This window comes from Tamandua tetradactyla, chromosome 7 (genome assembly GCF_023851605.1).
Source record: "Tamandua tetradactyla isolate mTamTet1 chromosome 7, mTamTet1.pri, whole genome shotgun sequence".
Lineage (NCBI taxonomy): Eukaryota > Metazoa > Chordata > Mammalia > Pilosa > Myrmecophagidae > Tamandua > Tamandua tetradactyla.
The window spans coordinates 114,981,929-114,999,197 of NC_135333.1; the positions used below are offsets into that span (position 1 = coordinate 114,981,929).

Here is a 17,269-nt window from a genome sequence, read left to right on the forward strand (position 1 = left end):
TTTGCCCTTGGGAAGAATAAGCCATTTAGTAACCCATGGAAACTTTCAAGCAACTTGAATTTTAAATTTGGGCTTCACTTTCCCCATCCCGCTTTTCTAGTTTTTCTCTCTCATGTCAGTTGAGTCTTGTTCTCTGATCCTAACTCTATTATCATGATGGTTTTCCTTGACATGGTGGTTACCTCAGGGATTCATCTCATACTCCCAAATACTACTAGACTGAATTGTAGAAACAGACAATGTTTAAATGATATCTTAAGGGGTGTGAGAACTTGGGTTAAAATTATTCCATCTAACCTGAGCAGGGGGATTTTCCACAGAAATAACTCAGAAAACATTCTTTTGAAAAAATTTAAATAATTCTCTTCTGAATAAGAATGTTTGGAAAAGTTACTAATACCTCCCAAAATAGTTTTAGAAGGTTCTCTGGAAGCTTTGGTTAGCCAATAATAAACCTACTTTCCCTCTATCCCTGGGTGTGTAGAGATAAAATCAACCTTTATGCTTACAGAGTACTTCAGTAGGGACACAGAGTCACAACTCAAGTGGACAGGAGGAGGCAACCAAGAGTATGGATATGGCAAAAGAGGGTCGCCTGGATCTATGATGCGAAACAAAAACATATTTCTCCTGCTTTCTGAAGTTCATGTTCAGTTTTGGCTTTTTTTTTTTTTCATTTTTGACTTTTATTTCAAAGACTTGCTTGTGCTAACGTAATTCCTCACCTTCCAGGTGACCTCTAACCTTCAACCGGCTCTAGTTCCTGAACACACTGCCTGAAAACGTATAAGAACATGTATAAGCGTGCTCTAGATGATTCCTAAGAAATCAACTAGTGTTTACCGAATACTTTCTAAGCGTTCTGCTCCTATATGCATACACTTGTGAGTATCTGGGGGAGAAGAGGGATAGGAGAATGTAGGAGAATGGGAGTATTGCCCTAGAGAATAAGAGAATGCTTTCCAGTTGAGGAAATGAAACTAATATACATAGATAGCATCATAGAATACAAAAATAAAATAGTTATAGAAATAAAGATCAATTAATGACAAAGTAGTTGGGAATGGTTTCAAGAAACGGGAGTTCAGTTGGGCCTTAAAGAATGGCTTGGGATGGCAAAAAGAAAAGAACATTTGGAGGATAAGAGGATATGGCAAGTGAAACCACAGAGGGAGGCAGGGTATAGGCAAATGTGTGTACCTGAGGAGAAAAAGATAAGATCAAGTCAAAAGATAATCAATAATAACACTTCATACTGACTACAACTGCCATTATAAAAAAAAAGAAAATAGGGTGGGCAATGTGGCTCAGTGGCAAAGTTCTCATCTGCCATGCAGGAGACCCAGGTTCGATTCCTGACGCCTGCCCATGTGAAAAAAAAAACAAAACACCAACAACAAAAAAAGAAAATAAAAAGTTCTGATGAGGATGTGGAGAAATAGGAACCCTCATGAATGTAAAGTGGTGTAACAGCTATGGAAAAGAGTTTGGTGCTTCCTCAAAAAAAAAAAAAAAAAAAAAAAAAGTTAAACAAAGAACTACCATATGACCCAGCAATTTGACTTCTAATAATATAGCCCAAAGAATTGAAAGCAGGGACTCATACAGATATCTGTACACTGATGTTCACAGTAGCATTAGTCACAATAGCCAAAAGGTGAAAGCAACACAAATGTCCAACAGCAGATGAATATGTAAACAAAATGTGTTATGTGTGTACACACACAAACACACAAAATGGAATACTACTCTGCCCTAAAAAGGAATGGAATTCTGATAAATACTAGAAGTGGAATGGCCAGAAATATTTTTTTGGATGAACCTTAAAGACATCATACTGAGTGAAATAAGTCAGACACAAAAGCACAGCTCTTGTACAATTCCACTTACATGAAATAGGTAGAATATGCAAATTCAAAGACAGAGAAAGTAGAGTACAGGTTACCAAGGATAGGGAATGGGGATGGAGAGTAAATGTATAGTGGGTTGAGCTGGTTATGGTACCTTATAAAAGGTGATGTTCTCTTTTTAAAATTATTTTTACTGAAAAATCTTCATACATACAGTCCATCCATAGTATACAATCAATGGTTCACAATATCATCACATAGTTGTGTATACATCACCATGATCACATTTGCATCACTCCAGAAAAAGAAATAAAATGAAAAAAGAAAAAACTCATACACCCCAAGTGGTGTAATGGTGCCTCAGTGGCAGAGTTCTCATCGGCCATGCCAGACACCTGGGTTTGATTCCCAGAGCCTGCCCATGCCAAAAAAGAAAAAAAAAAACAAAACATACATCCCACATCCCTTACCCCTCCCTCTCACTGACCACTAGTATTTCAATCCACTTTTTAAATTTTACTCCTTATTCCCCCTATTTATTTTTCCTTATTTGTTTACTCATCTATCCATACCCTGGATAAAAGGAACATCAGGCACAAGGTTATCACAATTACACTCTCACATTGTAAAAGCTATATAGGTATACAATCATTTTCAAGAATCAAGGCTACTGAACACAGCTCAACAGTTTCAGGTACTTCCCTCTATCTACTCCAACACACCATAAGCTAAAAAGGGTTATCTATTAACCCTATTCCCTGGGTGGAATCTATCTATTCCCTGGAGGAATAACCTCCAGGACAACCTCTCAATTCTGTTTGAAATTTCTCAGCCACTGAAAAATTTATTTTGTCCATTTCTCTCTTTTCCCCTTTTGATCAAGAATGCTTTCTCAATCCCATGATACCAGGGTACTGGCTCATCCTGGGAGTCCTGTCCCACATTGCCAGGGAGATTTACACCCCTGGGAGTCATGTCCTGCATAGGGGGGAGGGCAGTGATTTCACCTGCCAAACTGGCTTAGAGAGAGAAGGCCATATTCTCTCTCTCTCTCTCTTTTTTTAACCATTTAACTTGTTTTAATGTTTCTTCTCAAATGGTGAAAAATACTAAAATACAGACAAGGAATATTCACAAAATTATAAATATGGAATTATACATTTAAAACATTTTTTGGTTTAAAAAATAAATCTGGTAATCAATGCAGCTCTTCGGGGTCTCTGTATCTAGTAGGGCTGGTATGCTGGTATGAATCTGTAGTGGACCCCAGAAAAGCCATGTCCTTTAATCCTCATTCAATATATATATATATATTTTTTACATGGACAGACACCAGGAACCAAACCTGGGTTTCAGGCATGGCAGGCAAGAACTCTGCCACTGAGTCACCATGGCCCGCCCAATTCTCATTCAATATTGCTGGCTGGGATCATTTTGATTGTTCCCATGGAGATGTAAACCATACAATTGTGGGTGGTAACTTTTGATCAGATAGTTTCCATGGAGCTGTGACTCCATCCATTAATCCCTGAAAAGAGGAACCATGTTGGAGAGTCCTTTTGTAGAGCCACGAGAGAGCCAGCAATACCGCCATGTTTGCCATGTGCCCTTCCAGTTGAGAGAGAAATGTTGAACGTCATCAGCCTTCTTGAACCAAGGTATGTCTTAGATTGGATGCCTTAGATTGCACATTTCTATAGCCATGCTTTAACTGGGATATTTTCTTGGCCTTAGAACTGTAAACTAGCAACTTATTAAATTCCCCCTTTTAAAGGACATTCCATTTCTGGTATATTGCATTCCAGCAGCTAGCAAATTAAAACAGATTTTGGTACCAAGAGTGGGGTGCTGCTGTGGTTTGCAAATACCAAACATGTTGAAACAGCTTTTCAAATGGATAAGGGGTAGATTTTGGAGGAGTTGTGAGGAGCTTAATAGAAAAGACCTAGAATGCTTTGAAAAGACTGTTAGTAGAAATGTGGACTCTAAACCTCTGACCAGGCTCTACACAGAAATTTGAGGTGTGCATTATTGCAGACTGGAAAGAAGGCAATCTTTGTTTTAAAATGGCAGATAACCTGGCAAAATTGACTAGTGGTTTGGCTGGAAGGCAGATTTTAAAAGCCATGAACTTGGATATTTAGCAGAAGAAATTTCCAAACTAAATGTGGAGTGTGCAGCCTGGTTTCTCCTCACAGCTTATAGCAACATGTGACAGGAAAGAGATAAGCTGAGAACTGAACTCTTGGGTACAAAGAAACCAGAAATTGATGTTCTGGAAAATTCTGGGCTTCCAGGAAGAGAGAACCCAGAGAATAGTGCCCCATGTGAGGATTTAACCAAATGTGTAACCAGCCAGCCATTTCAGAGAAAACCAGGACTGGACATGGAGTTATCCAGGAAGGATCTGTGGAAACTAAATGTCTGATGGGCATGATCCAAGGCTACTGCATAGAAAGCCAACGAGAGTGTTGCAGGATCTATATAAAGAGAACCAGTGCCAGCTGGGGCTGAGAGGGACAGAGAAGGGATACACTGAAGGAGAAATAACTTCAGAGGCAAAGCCATGGAAGCTGGGGTCTGAAGTCAAGAAGCCTTCGCCAGGAGGGCCAAGAGAGTGGACCCACCCAAGCACGTGGAGAGGGTGAGTCTGCCCCAAAGGCAGAGGATGGGCCTTCCACTTCATTGAAGTGGAAGAGTCATGCCTCCTCAGGCCTGGGAGAGAGCAAAGCAGTTCCTTGGGGGTTGGGGAGAGTCTGGTTGCCACCACACGGTGGGGTTGAGCGTGTGCTCCGGAAATGGCAGAGAGCCTGGGTGCGGCCCTGATGCTTGGAGAGGGTGGAGCTGAGAAAAAGGTGGTTTCAATGTCCCCCAAGGTTGCATTCAGAGAAAGGCAAGCCACTGCATAGGCCTTTGGAAAGGGTGGGGTGGGACTGCCGCTTTCTAACGCCCCTAAGATAAATGACTCAGACTTTGAAATCTAAAGGATTTTGCCCCGCAGGTTTTTGAAACTGCTTGGGTCCTATGACCCATGTTCCTTCCAATTCCTCCCTCTACGGAAATAGGTATATGTATCCTATGACTGTATATAGGTATATGTATCCTCCTTTGTATGTTGGCAACAAATAACTTGGTTTGAGTTTTTACAGGTCTAGAGCTGGGGGAGAATTTTGCCTTAGGACAGACCATGCCTGTAACTGACTCTGATGAGATTTTATACTGTTTTTTACTTTGTACTGTATTTATATTGTTACCGAAATGGTTTAAGGCTTTCTGATATTGTTATGGAATGAATGTATTTTACATGTGGAAAGAACATGTCTTTGGGGGTCCAAAGGGTAGAATGTGCCAGTTTGAATTTGTGGTGGACCCCAGAAAACCATGTCCTTTAATCCTCATTCAATATTGCTGCCTGGAAGCATTTTGATTGTTCCCATGGAGATGCAACCCACCCAACTGTGGTGGTAACTTTTGATCAGATAGCTTTCATGGAGTTGTGACTCTACCCATTAATCCTTTAAAAGAGGAAACACTTTGGAGAGAGTCCTTTTGTACAGCCACAAGAAAGTCAGCAGATGCCACCATGTTTGTCATGTGCCCTCCCAGCTGAGAGAGAAACATTGAATGTCATCAGCCTTCTTGAACCAGGGTATGCCTTAGACTGGACATTTCTATAGCCTTGCTTTAATTGGGACATTTTCTTGGCCTTAGAACTGTTAACTAGCAACTTACTAAATTCCCTCTTTTAAAGGCCATTCCATTTCTGGCATATTGCATTCCGGCAGCTAGCAAACTAAAACAGCTGGTGTCTGTATTCCTGATGATGTTTGCCTTTATCCATTTTTCCATGTCCTCCACAGTGACCTTTTCTTCTTCCCATGTGTTCCATCAAAGGTCCAAGAGGACTTTGTCTCCCTCCACCAAAGCCTTCTTGGTCCATGCCTTGGTCACCACAGACACCACCTCTGTCTCCACCACGGCCACCTATGAACATTTCACCTGCACCACCATTGTCTTTAAGATCACCTCTTCCTCCCTGCATGGCACCAGGGCCACCTCTGCCACAGTCACCAACTGGGGGGTGTAAATGGTGGTGGGAAGAAGCCTTCAGGTTTAGGAGCGTTTACACTGGTCCCATTCTGCCCTCCCAGGTGAAGTTCTGGTTTTCCTATCATTAGGGCACTGCCAGTCTCCAGCTCACTGCTGGACACTTCTTCCTCCAGATGGGTTCCCCTGGGAACCCCAGGGGTCTCTTGGGGGTTAGCCTTCTCTGTCTCCTCCATGGACTCCCATGCGACCCACTAGTCATCCAGGACCTCCTGGGCCCCCTGGATCTCCACAGAGTGGGAGCAGTATCCCTTTGCCCTTACAAGGTGGCATACCACATCACATGTTATTCATTGGAGGCTTCTTCCATTTGCTCCCTTGAAAATCTTTCCTATCAAAACACTCCACAGTCACAAGAAGTGTGGACAACCAAAGCTATAGGCTGAGCCCCCAATCTTGGGGTTTCTTCATATGAAACTTAACTCCACAAAGGATAGGTCAAGCCTACTTAAAATTAGGCCTAACAGTCACCCCCAAGAGAACCTCTTTTGTTGCTCAGATGGGGCCTCTTTCTCCAGCCAACACAACAAGCACACTCACCGCCCTCCTCCTGTCTACATGGGACATGACTCCCAGGGGTGTGGACCTTCCTGGCAACACGGGATAGAAATCCTAGAATGAGCTGAGACTCAGCATCAAGGGATTGAGAAAACCTTCTCGACCAAAAGGGGGAAGAGGGAAATGAGACAAAATAAAGTATCAATGACTAAGAGATTCCAAACAGAGTCAAGAGGTTATCCTGGAGGCTATTCTTACGCATTAAACAGATAGCACCTTGTTAGTCAAGATGTAATGGAGAGGCTGGAGGGAACTGCCTGAAAATGTAGAGCTGTGTTCCAGGAGCCATGTTTCTTGAAGATGATTATATAATGATATAGCTTTCACAGTGTGACTGTGTGATTGTGAAAACCTTGCGTCAGATGCTCCTTTTATCTACCTTATCAACAGACAAGTAAAATATATGGAATAAAAATAAATAATAGGGGGAACAAATGTTAAAATAAATTTAGATTGAAATGCTAGTGATCAATGAAAGGGAGGGGGAAGGGGTACGGTATGTATGAATTTTTTTCTGTTTTCTCTTTATTTCTTTTTCTGAATAGATGCAAATGTTCTAAGAAATGATCATGATGATGAATATGCAACTATGTGATGATATTGTGAATTACTGATTATATATGTAGAACGGAATGATCAAAAGTTAATAATGCTTGCGTTTGTTTGTTGTTATATTTTTTAAAAAATTTAAAAATTAAAAAAAAAAAACACTCCACAGCAGCCTTGACAGTCGGCAGGTTTTCATGTAACACTGTGACATCACCTTTGGGCTTTTCTGTTTCTTTGTCCACGTAGATGTGGATCATAGGTTGCCCAGGTCTCTTGTTCATCTTCACAACCCCACACTGCTTAAAGAGGTCTGCCAGGTCTTCTAGAGTCACAGTGTCATTTAATCCTTGCACATAAATTGCAGTGTTGTTGGAGTCTTCATCTGGATTTACAGGTGGGCCTAGACTGAGATCTGGTCCTTCATCCATGGGCCCACCAGGCATACTGAAGCCACCTCACTCTCCAGCACTGCCCATTCTGCCATGTTCTCCTCCCTGCCTACCTCTGCTCATGCCTCCACGATCAAATTCCCCTCTTCCCCTGCTCCAGTTATCAGGGCCACTCATGCTCTAGTTCTATCCTGGTCCAGAAAATCCTCCAGACTCCTGCCCATAAACACTCATGCTACTGGGGTGGTCCTGTTGGAATGAACTCTGCTGCCTGTAGTTGCTGCTCTGTTGGCTATACTGACTTGGAGCCTGGCTGTAGGATTCAGTTTTGGGGGTTTAACTAGTGGGACGCTGTTGCACATAGCTGCTCAGACATTTAGCTACCCTGCATTCTAGCTGCTTAGCTACCTATAGGTGTTCTGCTGAGAGTAACTGCTCAATTATAACTAGTTGGTTGTTTAGAGAAAGAATTGGTAGGAGGATAGGATGGAGGTGTGGTGACTGGTTGTACAAGACAGCTCCCCCATACCTGAAGATAACTGTAGTTACTCTGTCTGTATCCTAGGCTGGGCTGGTTATAAGCTACTGTGGTAGATTAAGGTTGACTAGTCTCAGCAGGCCTGCTACCATCCTGTGGCCTTGCAGGTGAGGTGGCTACTTGGCTGCTGCCATAGGTTAGGTAAGCAGGCTGAATGCCATAAGCAGACTGAGCTGCACAGGGAGCCTGGGGGGGTGGTGACCATAGCAGCAGTGGTATCGTAAGTACCAGTGTCATGCCCATGGACAGTCTGGCTGTAACCCTGGGGGGGCCATTGGGGGGTGGTTGGAGTACTAAAACCTATACTGGTTCCTTCAGTAGGAGGCTGTTCATAAGAAGATGCATAGGCCCATAGGTTGCAGTGGTCTGAACTCAGGTATAGCTGACATCCGTGAGCTGTCCATAAATTCCATAACATTGTTGCCCATATGCCTGGGTGGTCTGTGCATATCCTTGAATGGATTAGGCAGTATAAGCACTGTAGCCTTGCTGGGCCGAAGCTTGGCCATAGATAATGTAATCCGTGGATGCCATTTTCTCTCCTTCCTCTTTGTTCTCTCAACATCTCTCTCCCTCTCGCTTTCCCTCTCCCATGTTCTCTTAATCCATCCCTGTGGGGGCAGACCTACTGTTCTGTGGGACCTTTTGATGAGGTTGTTTCCATGGAGATGTAACCAGCACATTCAAGATGGGTCTTAATCCCCTTGCTGGAATCCTTGGAAGATAAAAGATAGATGAAACTCAGAGAAACTAAGAGATGAAATCCAGAGAAAAGCCTCTGGAGAAGAGAGAGAGGGAGTCATTGAAACCAACCCAGGAGAGAAGGACAAGCAGACATTGTCATGTGCCTTTCTACGTGACAGAGGAACCCTGAATGCCAGCAGCCTTTCTTCTGAGAAGGTATCTTTCTCTTGTTGCCTCAATCTGACATTTTCATGACCTTAAAACTGTAAATGTGTAATCTAATAAATCCCCATTAAAAAAGCCAGCCCACTCTGTATTATCATTTTATTTCTTTTTCTGTTGTCTTGCTATTTCTTTTTCTAAATCGATGCATATGTACTAAGAAATGATGATCATACATCTATGTGATGATATTAAGAATTACTGATTGCATATGTAGAATGGAATGATTTCTAAATGTGTGAGCTAATTTTTTAATTAATAAAAAATAAAAATTTTAATTAATAATTAAAATTAAATAATTTTAATTAATTAAAATGGAATGATTATTAATTAAATAAATAATTAATTTTTTAAAAAGCCAGCCCATTTCTGGTATATTGTATTCCTGCAGTTTTAGCAAACCGAAACATAGGTACAGAGTAAAGAGACAATGACAAATGATCCTAGACTGGATCTAACAATGGAGAAAATGCCCAAAGGACATTATAGGGACAACTGAAAAAACTGGAATACAGAAGTTTTCTATCAATGTTAAATTTCTTGAACTTGACAACTGTACTTTAGGTAGTTAGATAAATTAATAACCTTGTTTTAAGAAATGTTCATAGAAGTATAAGTGTCCAAGGAGCATGATATATCTAACTTACGGTCAAATGTTCAGAAAATAGATAGATGGATAGATAGAATGATAAGGCAAATACGGCAAAATGTTAAAATTAATGGTTCTAGCTGGGTATCTGGTGTGTGTAAGGGGTATGTTAGAGTTCTCTGTATGAGTTCTGTATTAATCTGTAAGGGAAAGTACCTTTCTCCACATCCAGAGTAAAATTTTGGCTAGTAATACCAAAATTACTAGGGAAATGCGTCTTACCTGTGTTAACTGATGTAATAACCCCCGTGCTGGTTTTAATTTATTATGTACTCCAGAAAAGCCTTGTCTTAATCCTGATCCAATCTTGTGGGAGCAACCATGTCTTTTAATCCTTATTCAGTACTGAAGGTTGGAATCTTTGGATTAGACTTTCTCCATGGAAATGTGAGACAATTGTGGGTATTAACCGTGATTAGCTGGAGATGTGACTCCACCCATTCCAGGTGGGTCTTGATAAGCTTACTAGAATTCTTTAAAAGAGGAAAACATTTTGGAGAGCTCTCAGAGCAGGCAGAACCTACAGAATGAAAGAAGCCTCTGAGACAAAAGAAACTTCATAGCAGAGCTGACACAGATGTGGACATGTGGAGAACAGAGATACGGATGTTTGGAGAAGCGTGGAGCCAAGCAGACATTGGCACGAGATGTTAAGTAAGCCAGAATCTACAGAGGCAGATGCCAGCCATGTCACTACTCAGCTGACAAAGGTGTTCCTAACCCATGGACCTTCCTTGAATAAAGGTAAGTTGGTGCCTTAATCTGGGTGTTTTCATTGCCTTAGAATTGTAAACTTGTAATTTATTAAATTCTGCTTTTTAAAAGCCATTCTAGTTCTGGTATATAGCATTCCAGCAGCTTGCAAACTAACATAGATTTGGCACAAGGAGTGGGGTGCTGCTGCGATTTGCAAATACCAAACATGTTGGAACAGCTTTTTAAATGGATAAGGGGAAGATTCTGGAAGAGTTGTGAGGAGTTTGAAAGACAAAGCCGAGAATGCTTTGAAGAGACTATCAGTAGAAATGTGGACTCTACAGATACCTTTGATAAGGCTTTAGACAGAAATGACGAATGTGTCGTTGAGAACTGAAAGGAAGGCATTCTTTGTAGATGGAAGGCAGAATTTGAGAGTGATGAACTTGGATATTGTTTTAGTTTGCTAGCTGCCAGAATGCAACATACCAGAGATGGACTGGCTTTTAACAAAAGGGGATTTATTTAGTTAATGTATAGTTCTTCAGAGGAAAGGCAGCTAACTTTCAACTGAGGTTCTTTCTTATGTGGGAAGGCACAGAGCAATCTCTGCAGGCCTTCTCTCCAGGCCTCTGGGTTCCAACAACTTTCCCTAGGGTGGTTCCTTTCTGCATCGCCAAAGGTCTCGGCTGAACTGCGAGTACAGAGATGAGGTATGCTGAGCTGCTTAGGCTGCGCTACATTGAGCTCTCTCATTTAGGCACCAGCCAATTAAATCAAACACCATTCATTGCAGCAGGCATGCCTCCTAGCTGACTGCAGATGTAATCAGTCACAGATGAGGTTCACATGCCATTGGCTCATGTCCACAACAATAGAACTAGGCACCTTCACCTGGCCAAGTTGACACCTGAAACTACCTACCACAGATATTTAGCAGAAATTTCCAAACTAAATGTGGAAAATGCAATCTGGCTGCTCCTTGAAGATTACAGTAAAATATGAGAGGACAGAGATAAGTTAAGAGCTGAACTCTTGGGTACAAAGAAAACAGAAATTGGTGTTCTGGAAAATTCTGGGCTTCCAGAATGTGCAACCCCAGTGAATAGGGCACCACGTGGGGATTTATCCAAACATGGGAGCAGTCAGCCATTACAGAACAGGATTTGAGATGGAGTTATCCAGGAAGGATTTGTGGAAAGTCCTTTCGTCTGATGGGCATGATCCTAGCATACTGCATAAAAAGCCAGCAAGAGTACTGTGGGATCTGTATAAACAGAACCACTGCTTGCATGGATAAAAAGGGGCAGAAAAGGGACAAACTGGAGCAAAAGTAGCTTCAGAGACAGACCCATAGAAGCTAAGGTCTGAAGCCAAGAAACCTTGGGCCAAGAGAGCAGACTGACTCATACACATAAAGAGGGTAGATCTGCCTCAGAAACTGAGGGTGAGCCTTCTGCTTTGTTATTCACCTCTACCTCAGAGAGATGTAGAGGTGGCCTCGGAGAGGGTAGAGTACATAAACAAAGGATTGGGGGAGCCTGGCTGCCACCGTATTATTCTGGAGGGGTTGAGCGTGTGCCCTGGAATTGGAGGAGAGGGTGAAGCCAAGAAGAAAATGGTCTCCTCAATGTCCCCCAAGGTTGCAAACTCCATGTCAGTGTCTGGAGAGAGCAAAGCTGCTGCACAGGCCCTTGGAAAGAGCCAGACTGCTGCTTTCCAAAGTCCCAAGGATAAATGACTTTCAGACTTTGAAATCCAATGGAGTTTGTCCTGCAGGTTTTAGGAGCTGTATGGTCTGGTGACCCCTGTGTTCTTTCCAATTTCTTCCTATGGAAATGGGAATATGTATTCTATGACTGTGCCTCCTTTGTATATTGGTAACAGATAATTTGTTCTGAGTTTTACAGGTCCAGAGCCAGAGGAAAATTCTGCCTTAGAACAAACCATGCCTGTAATTGACTTTGATGAGATTTTGTACTGGTTTTAACTTTGTATTGTGTTTGTATTGTTACTGAAATGTTTTAAATGATATTGTAATGGAGTGAATGTATGTTGTATGTGGGGAAAAAATGTCTTTTTTGCGGTCCAGAGGGTAGAATATGCCAGTTTGAGGGTAATGTGTACCCCAGAAAAGCCATGTTTTAATCCTGATCCAATCCTGTGGGAGCATAATCTTTATTCAATACAGTAAGTTGGAATCTTTATTGGACTCTCTCCAGGGAGATGTGACACACCCAATTGTGGGTATTAACTCTGATTAGATGGAGATGTGACTCTACCCATTCCAGGTGGGTGTTGATATATTTACTGGAATCCTTTAAAAGAGGAAATATTTTGGAGTCAGAAACAAAAGAGCCTAGAGAAATGGCAGAAGCCTCAGAGCTGACAGAAACACAGCAGCGCTTACACAGATGCGGACATGTGGAAAAAAGAGACCCGAATGTTTAGAGATGCTTGGAGCCCAGTTGACATCCCCAGGAGATGTTAAGCAAGCCAGAACATGGAGAGAACCAAGGGAAGCCAAGAAATGAAAGCCAGCCCAAAGAAGCAAAGTGAGGAACCCCCACAGGGACAGAAGCTGAAAGCAACAGAGCCCAGGAGCAAGGGACCAACATATGTTAGCCATGTGACTTCTCAGCTGACAGAGTGCTCTAAACCCATCGGCCTTCCTTGAGTAAGGTAACCTCTTGTTGGTGCCTTAATCTGGATAATTTCACTTTCTCAAAACTGTAAACTTGTAACTTATTAAACTCCCCTTTTGTAAAAGCCATTCCAGATCTGGTATATTGTATTCCAGCAGCTAGAAAACTAACACAACCACCATGCTTATTTGTTGGGAAAGTTTGGCTAAATCAGAGCCTCTAATAGCATCAAAAGAAAAAGCCGACTTTGGTTTGTTTGTCTCGCTAGCTGAAACTAGTACAATGGAACTGCTGTACAATTTGATAGCAGCTGTTAAGAGTGCTCCCTTGAGGGTGACACATGGAAGGAAGACAATATCCAAACAACTGATGAGAGGTTCCAGATCACTTGGATTGGCTGAGAAAAGTCCCAGTGACTAGATGTCTTGTTTGAGCTTCCAAATGCTCCCACAATTGTGTCTGGGTTTAGGAGGGAAACTGTATTTAGAAGCTAAAAATCTGCCTGCTCAGGAAAACTGACACCTGGTGGTAAAGAAGCACTAGGCTAGGTCGGCTTTCTTGCCTTCTTTTGTTCACCCCCTCACTATTGGTAGGGAGAAATGTCAAAGTCATCTTTTGTCTGTAAATCTTCCAAAGTCTTAGCAAAAAGTGGGCAAGGAGGGAACAGACTGACAAAAGCTAAGACAAACCTCAACACACCTACCCTCAAAAACCAAGGAGACCAATCTTGTTATTAAAAACAAAGAGTAGAGAGCACAACAGAAACTTGGGAGCTTTTAGTGTTCCTTTTTCCTGATTAAATACAGACGACATTAGGGCTCTTAATGGGAGAAGGGGAATATTGTTCCCAGTACATCTGGTTCCTGGTATTAATCTTAACTGTCTGGTGATATCAAGGCATGTGGCTTTTGGGGCAGCAAATACCTGCAATGATGACTGAGTCAGTACGGGCAGGGCCAAATTTCAATGTCATCTCATGCTTGTGTTTATGTACTGCCAGGTGGTCCTCGTTTGTAAATCTCTGAAACAAAACAGAAATGGAGATGTGAATTTAAAAAGGGCAATTCAATGTCCTTTTAAAATGTCTATCAAACATCCTAAAATAAGATAGACTCCTGGAAAGAGCAACTAAGAAGAAATGGAAAGAAGAAAATGTTGGCAGTAATGGAAAAGGAAAGTTGTAGAAAAGAAGAGAAAATGGGAAAGAAGAAAAAGTAGTGCTAGAAAAGGGGGAGGAAAAGGGAGGGAGGAAATCATGGCACCAACTGCTCTGTAATATCAGGTCCAAACAAGAGAAGTGGACAGATTGCTGGTGAAGTATGGTCCAGGCAGGAGGTCCCAAATGAAAAAAACATTAAGGCAAATTTGCAGTGAACAAAAGGAAAATAATTTTTAATAATAAAAATAAAGAGAGAAGGGAAAGGCTGGGCACTCGTTGGTCATCACAATAGGAAATTCAGAACGAAGCTCTCTATGCCACTGAATTGGACTATTTTATGAGAGGGCTAACCGGGAGATAAATTATGCAGGATTAAGAGAACCATTTAACTTCCTGGCCCCCACAGTGCTGCAGCAGGCGCCTGCGCGGCTATTTGGCTCAGGGTTTTAATGAGCCAGGATGGAGCCGTAGAGGACCGAGGCCCAGTGGCCAGCAGTAACAGCACACACCAGCCCCATTGGCCAAATGCTGTCTCCCTTCATTGGGCAGTATGCCTGGGCTCCATCAGCCATAAAGGGGCTAGTACAATGCTGCTGGTTGTATAATGGTAGAATAAAAATGCAAGCAGAAAATATTTTTTTCAGGGTGGGAAGGAGCCTGTAGACAGAATGGGGGAAGGAAAAAAGGGATTTTTATTTGTTTAGGGGTTAGAGTGAAGAATAAGAGACTAGGTCTGTCCAGTTTATGACTAAATAAGAAGTATTACCGGACAATAATTTATGCTCCTGCCCCTTCTTTAAAAAGGAAAGGTGAAGGAAAAAGACGAATAGCAGTAATTCAAAAGAATAATATCCTCAAAATTCCCTTTGAGGATAGCTGGCTCTATTTCTTCATTAAAACATGCCTGCAATACAGTAACAGCTTGGATGCTGCAGTTTTTCACAATTCTGTTAGCAGTGAAGCTCTGAAACATTGTTCTATTTGTCTTTTTGTTTCTAAAAAAACAGATCAGTTAATTCCTTCTTTTTTACACTCTTCACTAGACATACACTTCCCAGTGAACACTATACTATCTGTCCCCTTTTCCACAACTCATTTTGACTAAACTCCATAGAGAAGAGATGGCCCCATTTCCTACCCAGTAAGGAAAGCAAAGATGAACTGTTTAGGCTCCTTCATTTTACATGAACATGACCTTTCTCCAAATTTGCTCATAGTCCTATCATAACTAGAGCCAGCTTAAGATTCAAAACCATTCCAGTCTAGGTATACAAGCCTGAAAGGTAGAGGGAATTTTCAACTGGAAGTATGAAGAGCCAAGAAGTAAACTAGAAGACTGCTTCTGTGGCTCCTGATGGACCTAGGACAAAACTGAACAAACAAGAACTTTAGTTTTTTCTATTGTTGGTTAACCAAGAGTACTAACCTTCTCAATCATAGATTTTCCCTAAGAAAAAAACGTGGGGGTGGGGGAACAGGAGGGAAGCCTAGTCCATTGACTAGGGGTATGATATTTATAGGTTAATCTACAAATTACTGTGGAGGGTCTAGGATTGCCAGGTATTACATAAAAGAAAATGAGCAGAGGGGGTACAAGGGTAGTCCAGTGATAGAATTCTATTTTTAAAAAAATTTTATTTATTAAACATACCAACATACAAACACAAAATTCTTACCTATGATCATTCCATTCCTGATATATAATCAATAACTCACAACATCATCACACAGTTGTATACTCATCATGATCATTTCTCAGAACATTTGCATCAATTCAGAAAAAGAAATAAAAGGAAAACAGAAAAAAATTCATACATACCATATTCCACACCCCTCCCTTTCATCGATCACTAGTATTTCAATCTACTAAATTTATTTTAACATTTCTTCCCCCTATTATTTATTTTTATTCCATATGTTTTTACTCATCTGTCGATAAGGCAGATAAGAGCATCAGACACAAGGCTCTCACAATGACACAGTCACATTATGAAAGCTGTATCATTATATAATCATCTTCAAGAAACATGGCTACTGGAACACAGCTCTATGTTTTCAGGCAGTTCCCTACAGCCTCTCCATTATGCCTTAACTAAAAAGGTGATATCTATGATATGCGTAAGAATAACCTCCAGGATAACCTCTTGACTCTGTTTGGAATCTCTCAGCCATTGACACTTTATTTTGCCTCATTTCGCTCTTCCTCCTTTTGGTTGAGAAGGTTTTCTCAATCCCTTGATGCTGAGTCCCAGCTCATTCTAAGATTTGTGTCCCATGTTGCCAGGAAGGTCCAAACCCCTGGGAGTCATGTCCTACGTAGAGAGGGGGAGGACAGTGAACTTGCCTGTTGTGTTGGCTGAGAGAGAGAGGCCACATCTGAGCAACAAAAGAGGTTCTCTTGGGATGACTCTTAGGCCCAATCTCAAGTAGGCTCAACCTATCCCTTGCAGGGTCAAGCCTCATATGAACAAACCCCAAGGCCCATTGCCTTGGTTGTTCCCACTGTTTGTGAGAATAAGTTGCAGAATTCTTGCCTGCCATGAGGGACACCTGGGTTTGATTCCTGGCCCATATACTTCCCCAAAACAAACAAGCAGGCAAACAAAAGAAAGAAAATACAAGCGAAAATTCAACAAATGGTACTGCGATAATAGGAGAAGAATGAAATGTGACCTTCACCATATAGCATACAAAAGAAAGAAACAAAACGAACAGAACCTAGTTTACAATAGAGGAAAAACATTTTAGGGCAAGAGAGAGTGAGTAGGTGGGATTTTAAGTTTTCAAAATGTATTGCTAATGCTGTTATAATATTTTAAAAATATGTTTATGGTTACTTCAAGGAAATTTCATGTAAGAGCTTGAAAATTTTTGTGCAATATTTTAGAATCTCAAAGAATGATTTTCAAGCAAAAAAGTCCTCTTTTGCTATCAAATCTAGTTTGCTCAAAATTAGCTGGGAGGATTTTAAACCTTGGTCAGGTTTTGCTCTAGGATTGTTTAATATTTTAAAAGTCAATACTTGTTCCTCTCTGTTACATATCCCCATCCCACCCTCCTTCATGCCACCACCTCCATCCCTTTGAGTTATTTATTTTTTCCAAAGCAAAAGCTGGGGCCTGAAGAGAACTGACAATGGCTGAAGGGATCTCTCATACACCAGCACCTTAGAGGGTTTGATAACTGTGAACACGGATAGAAAAAAATTATATCTTTATTTTCA

General features: G+C 41.4%; 1 protein-coding gene and 1 pseudogene across 9 annotated transcripts in view; both read right to left on the reverse strand.

The window, feature by feature from the left end:
- ATF7 (activating transcription factor 7) overlaps positions 1 to 17,269 on the reverse strand; it is a 109,054-nt gene that overhangs the window by 21,055 nt on the left and 70,730 nt on the right. For all 9 annotated transcript variants that reach the window (XM_077110860.1, XM_077110864.1, XM_077110868.1 and 6 more), the window contains one exon: positions 13,812 to 13,908. In XM_077110860.1, coding sequence (XP_076966975.1) covers positions 13,812 to 13,908 — 97 coding nt within the window. The remainder of the gene's footprint in view (positions 1 to 13,811; positions 13,909 to 17,269) is intronic.
- Positions 2,276 to 13,803, reverse strand: LOC143642461 (RNA-binding protein EWS-like; annotated as a pseudogene).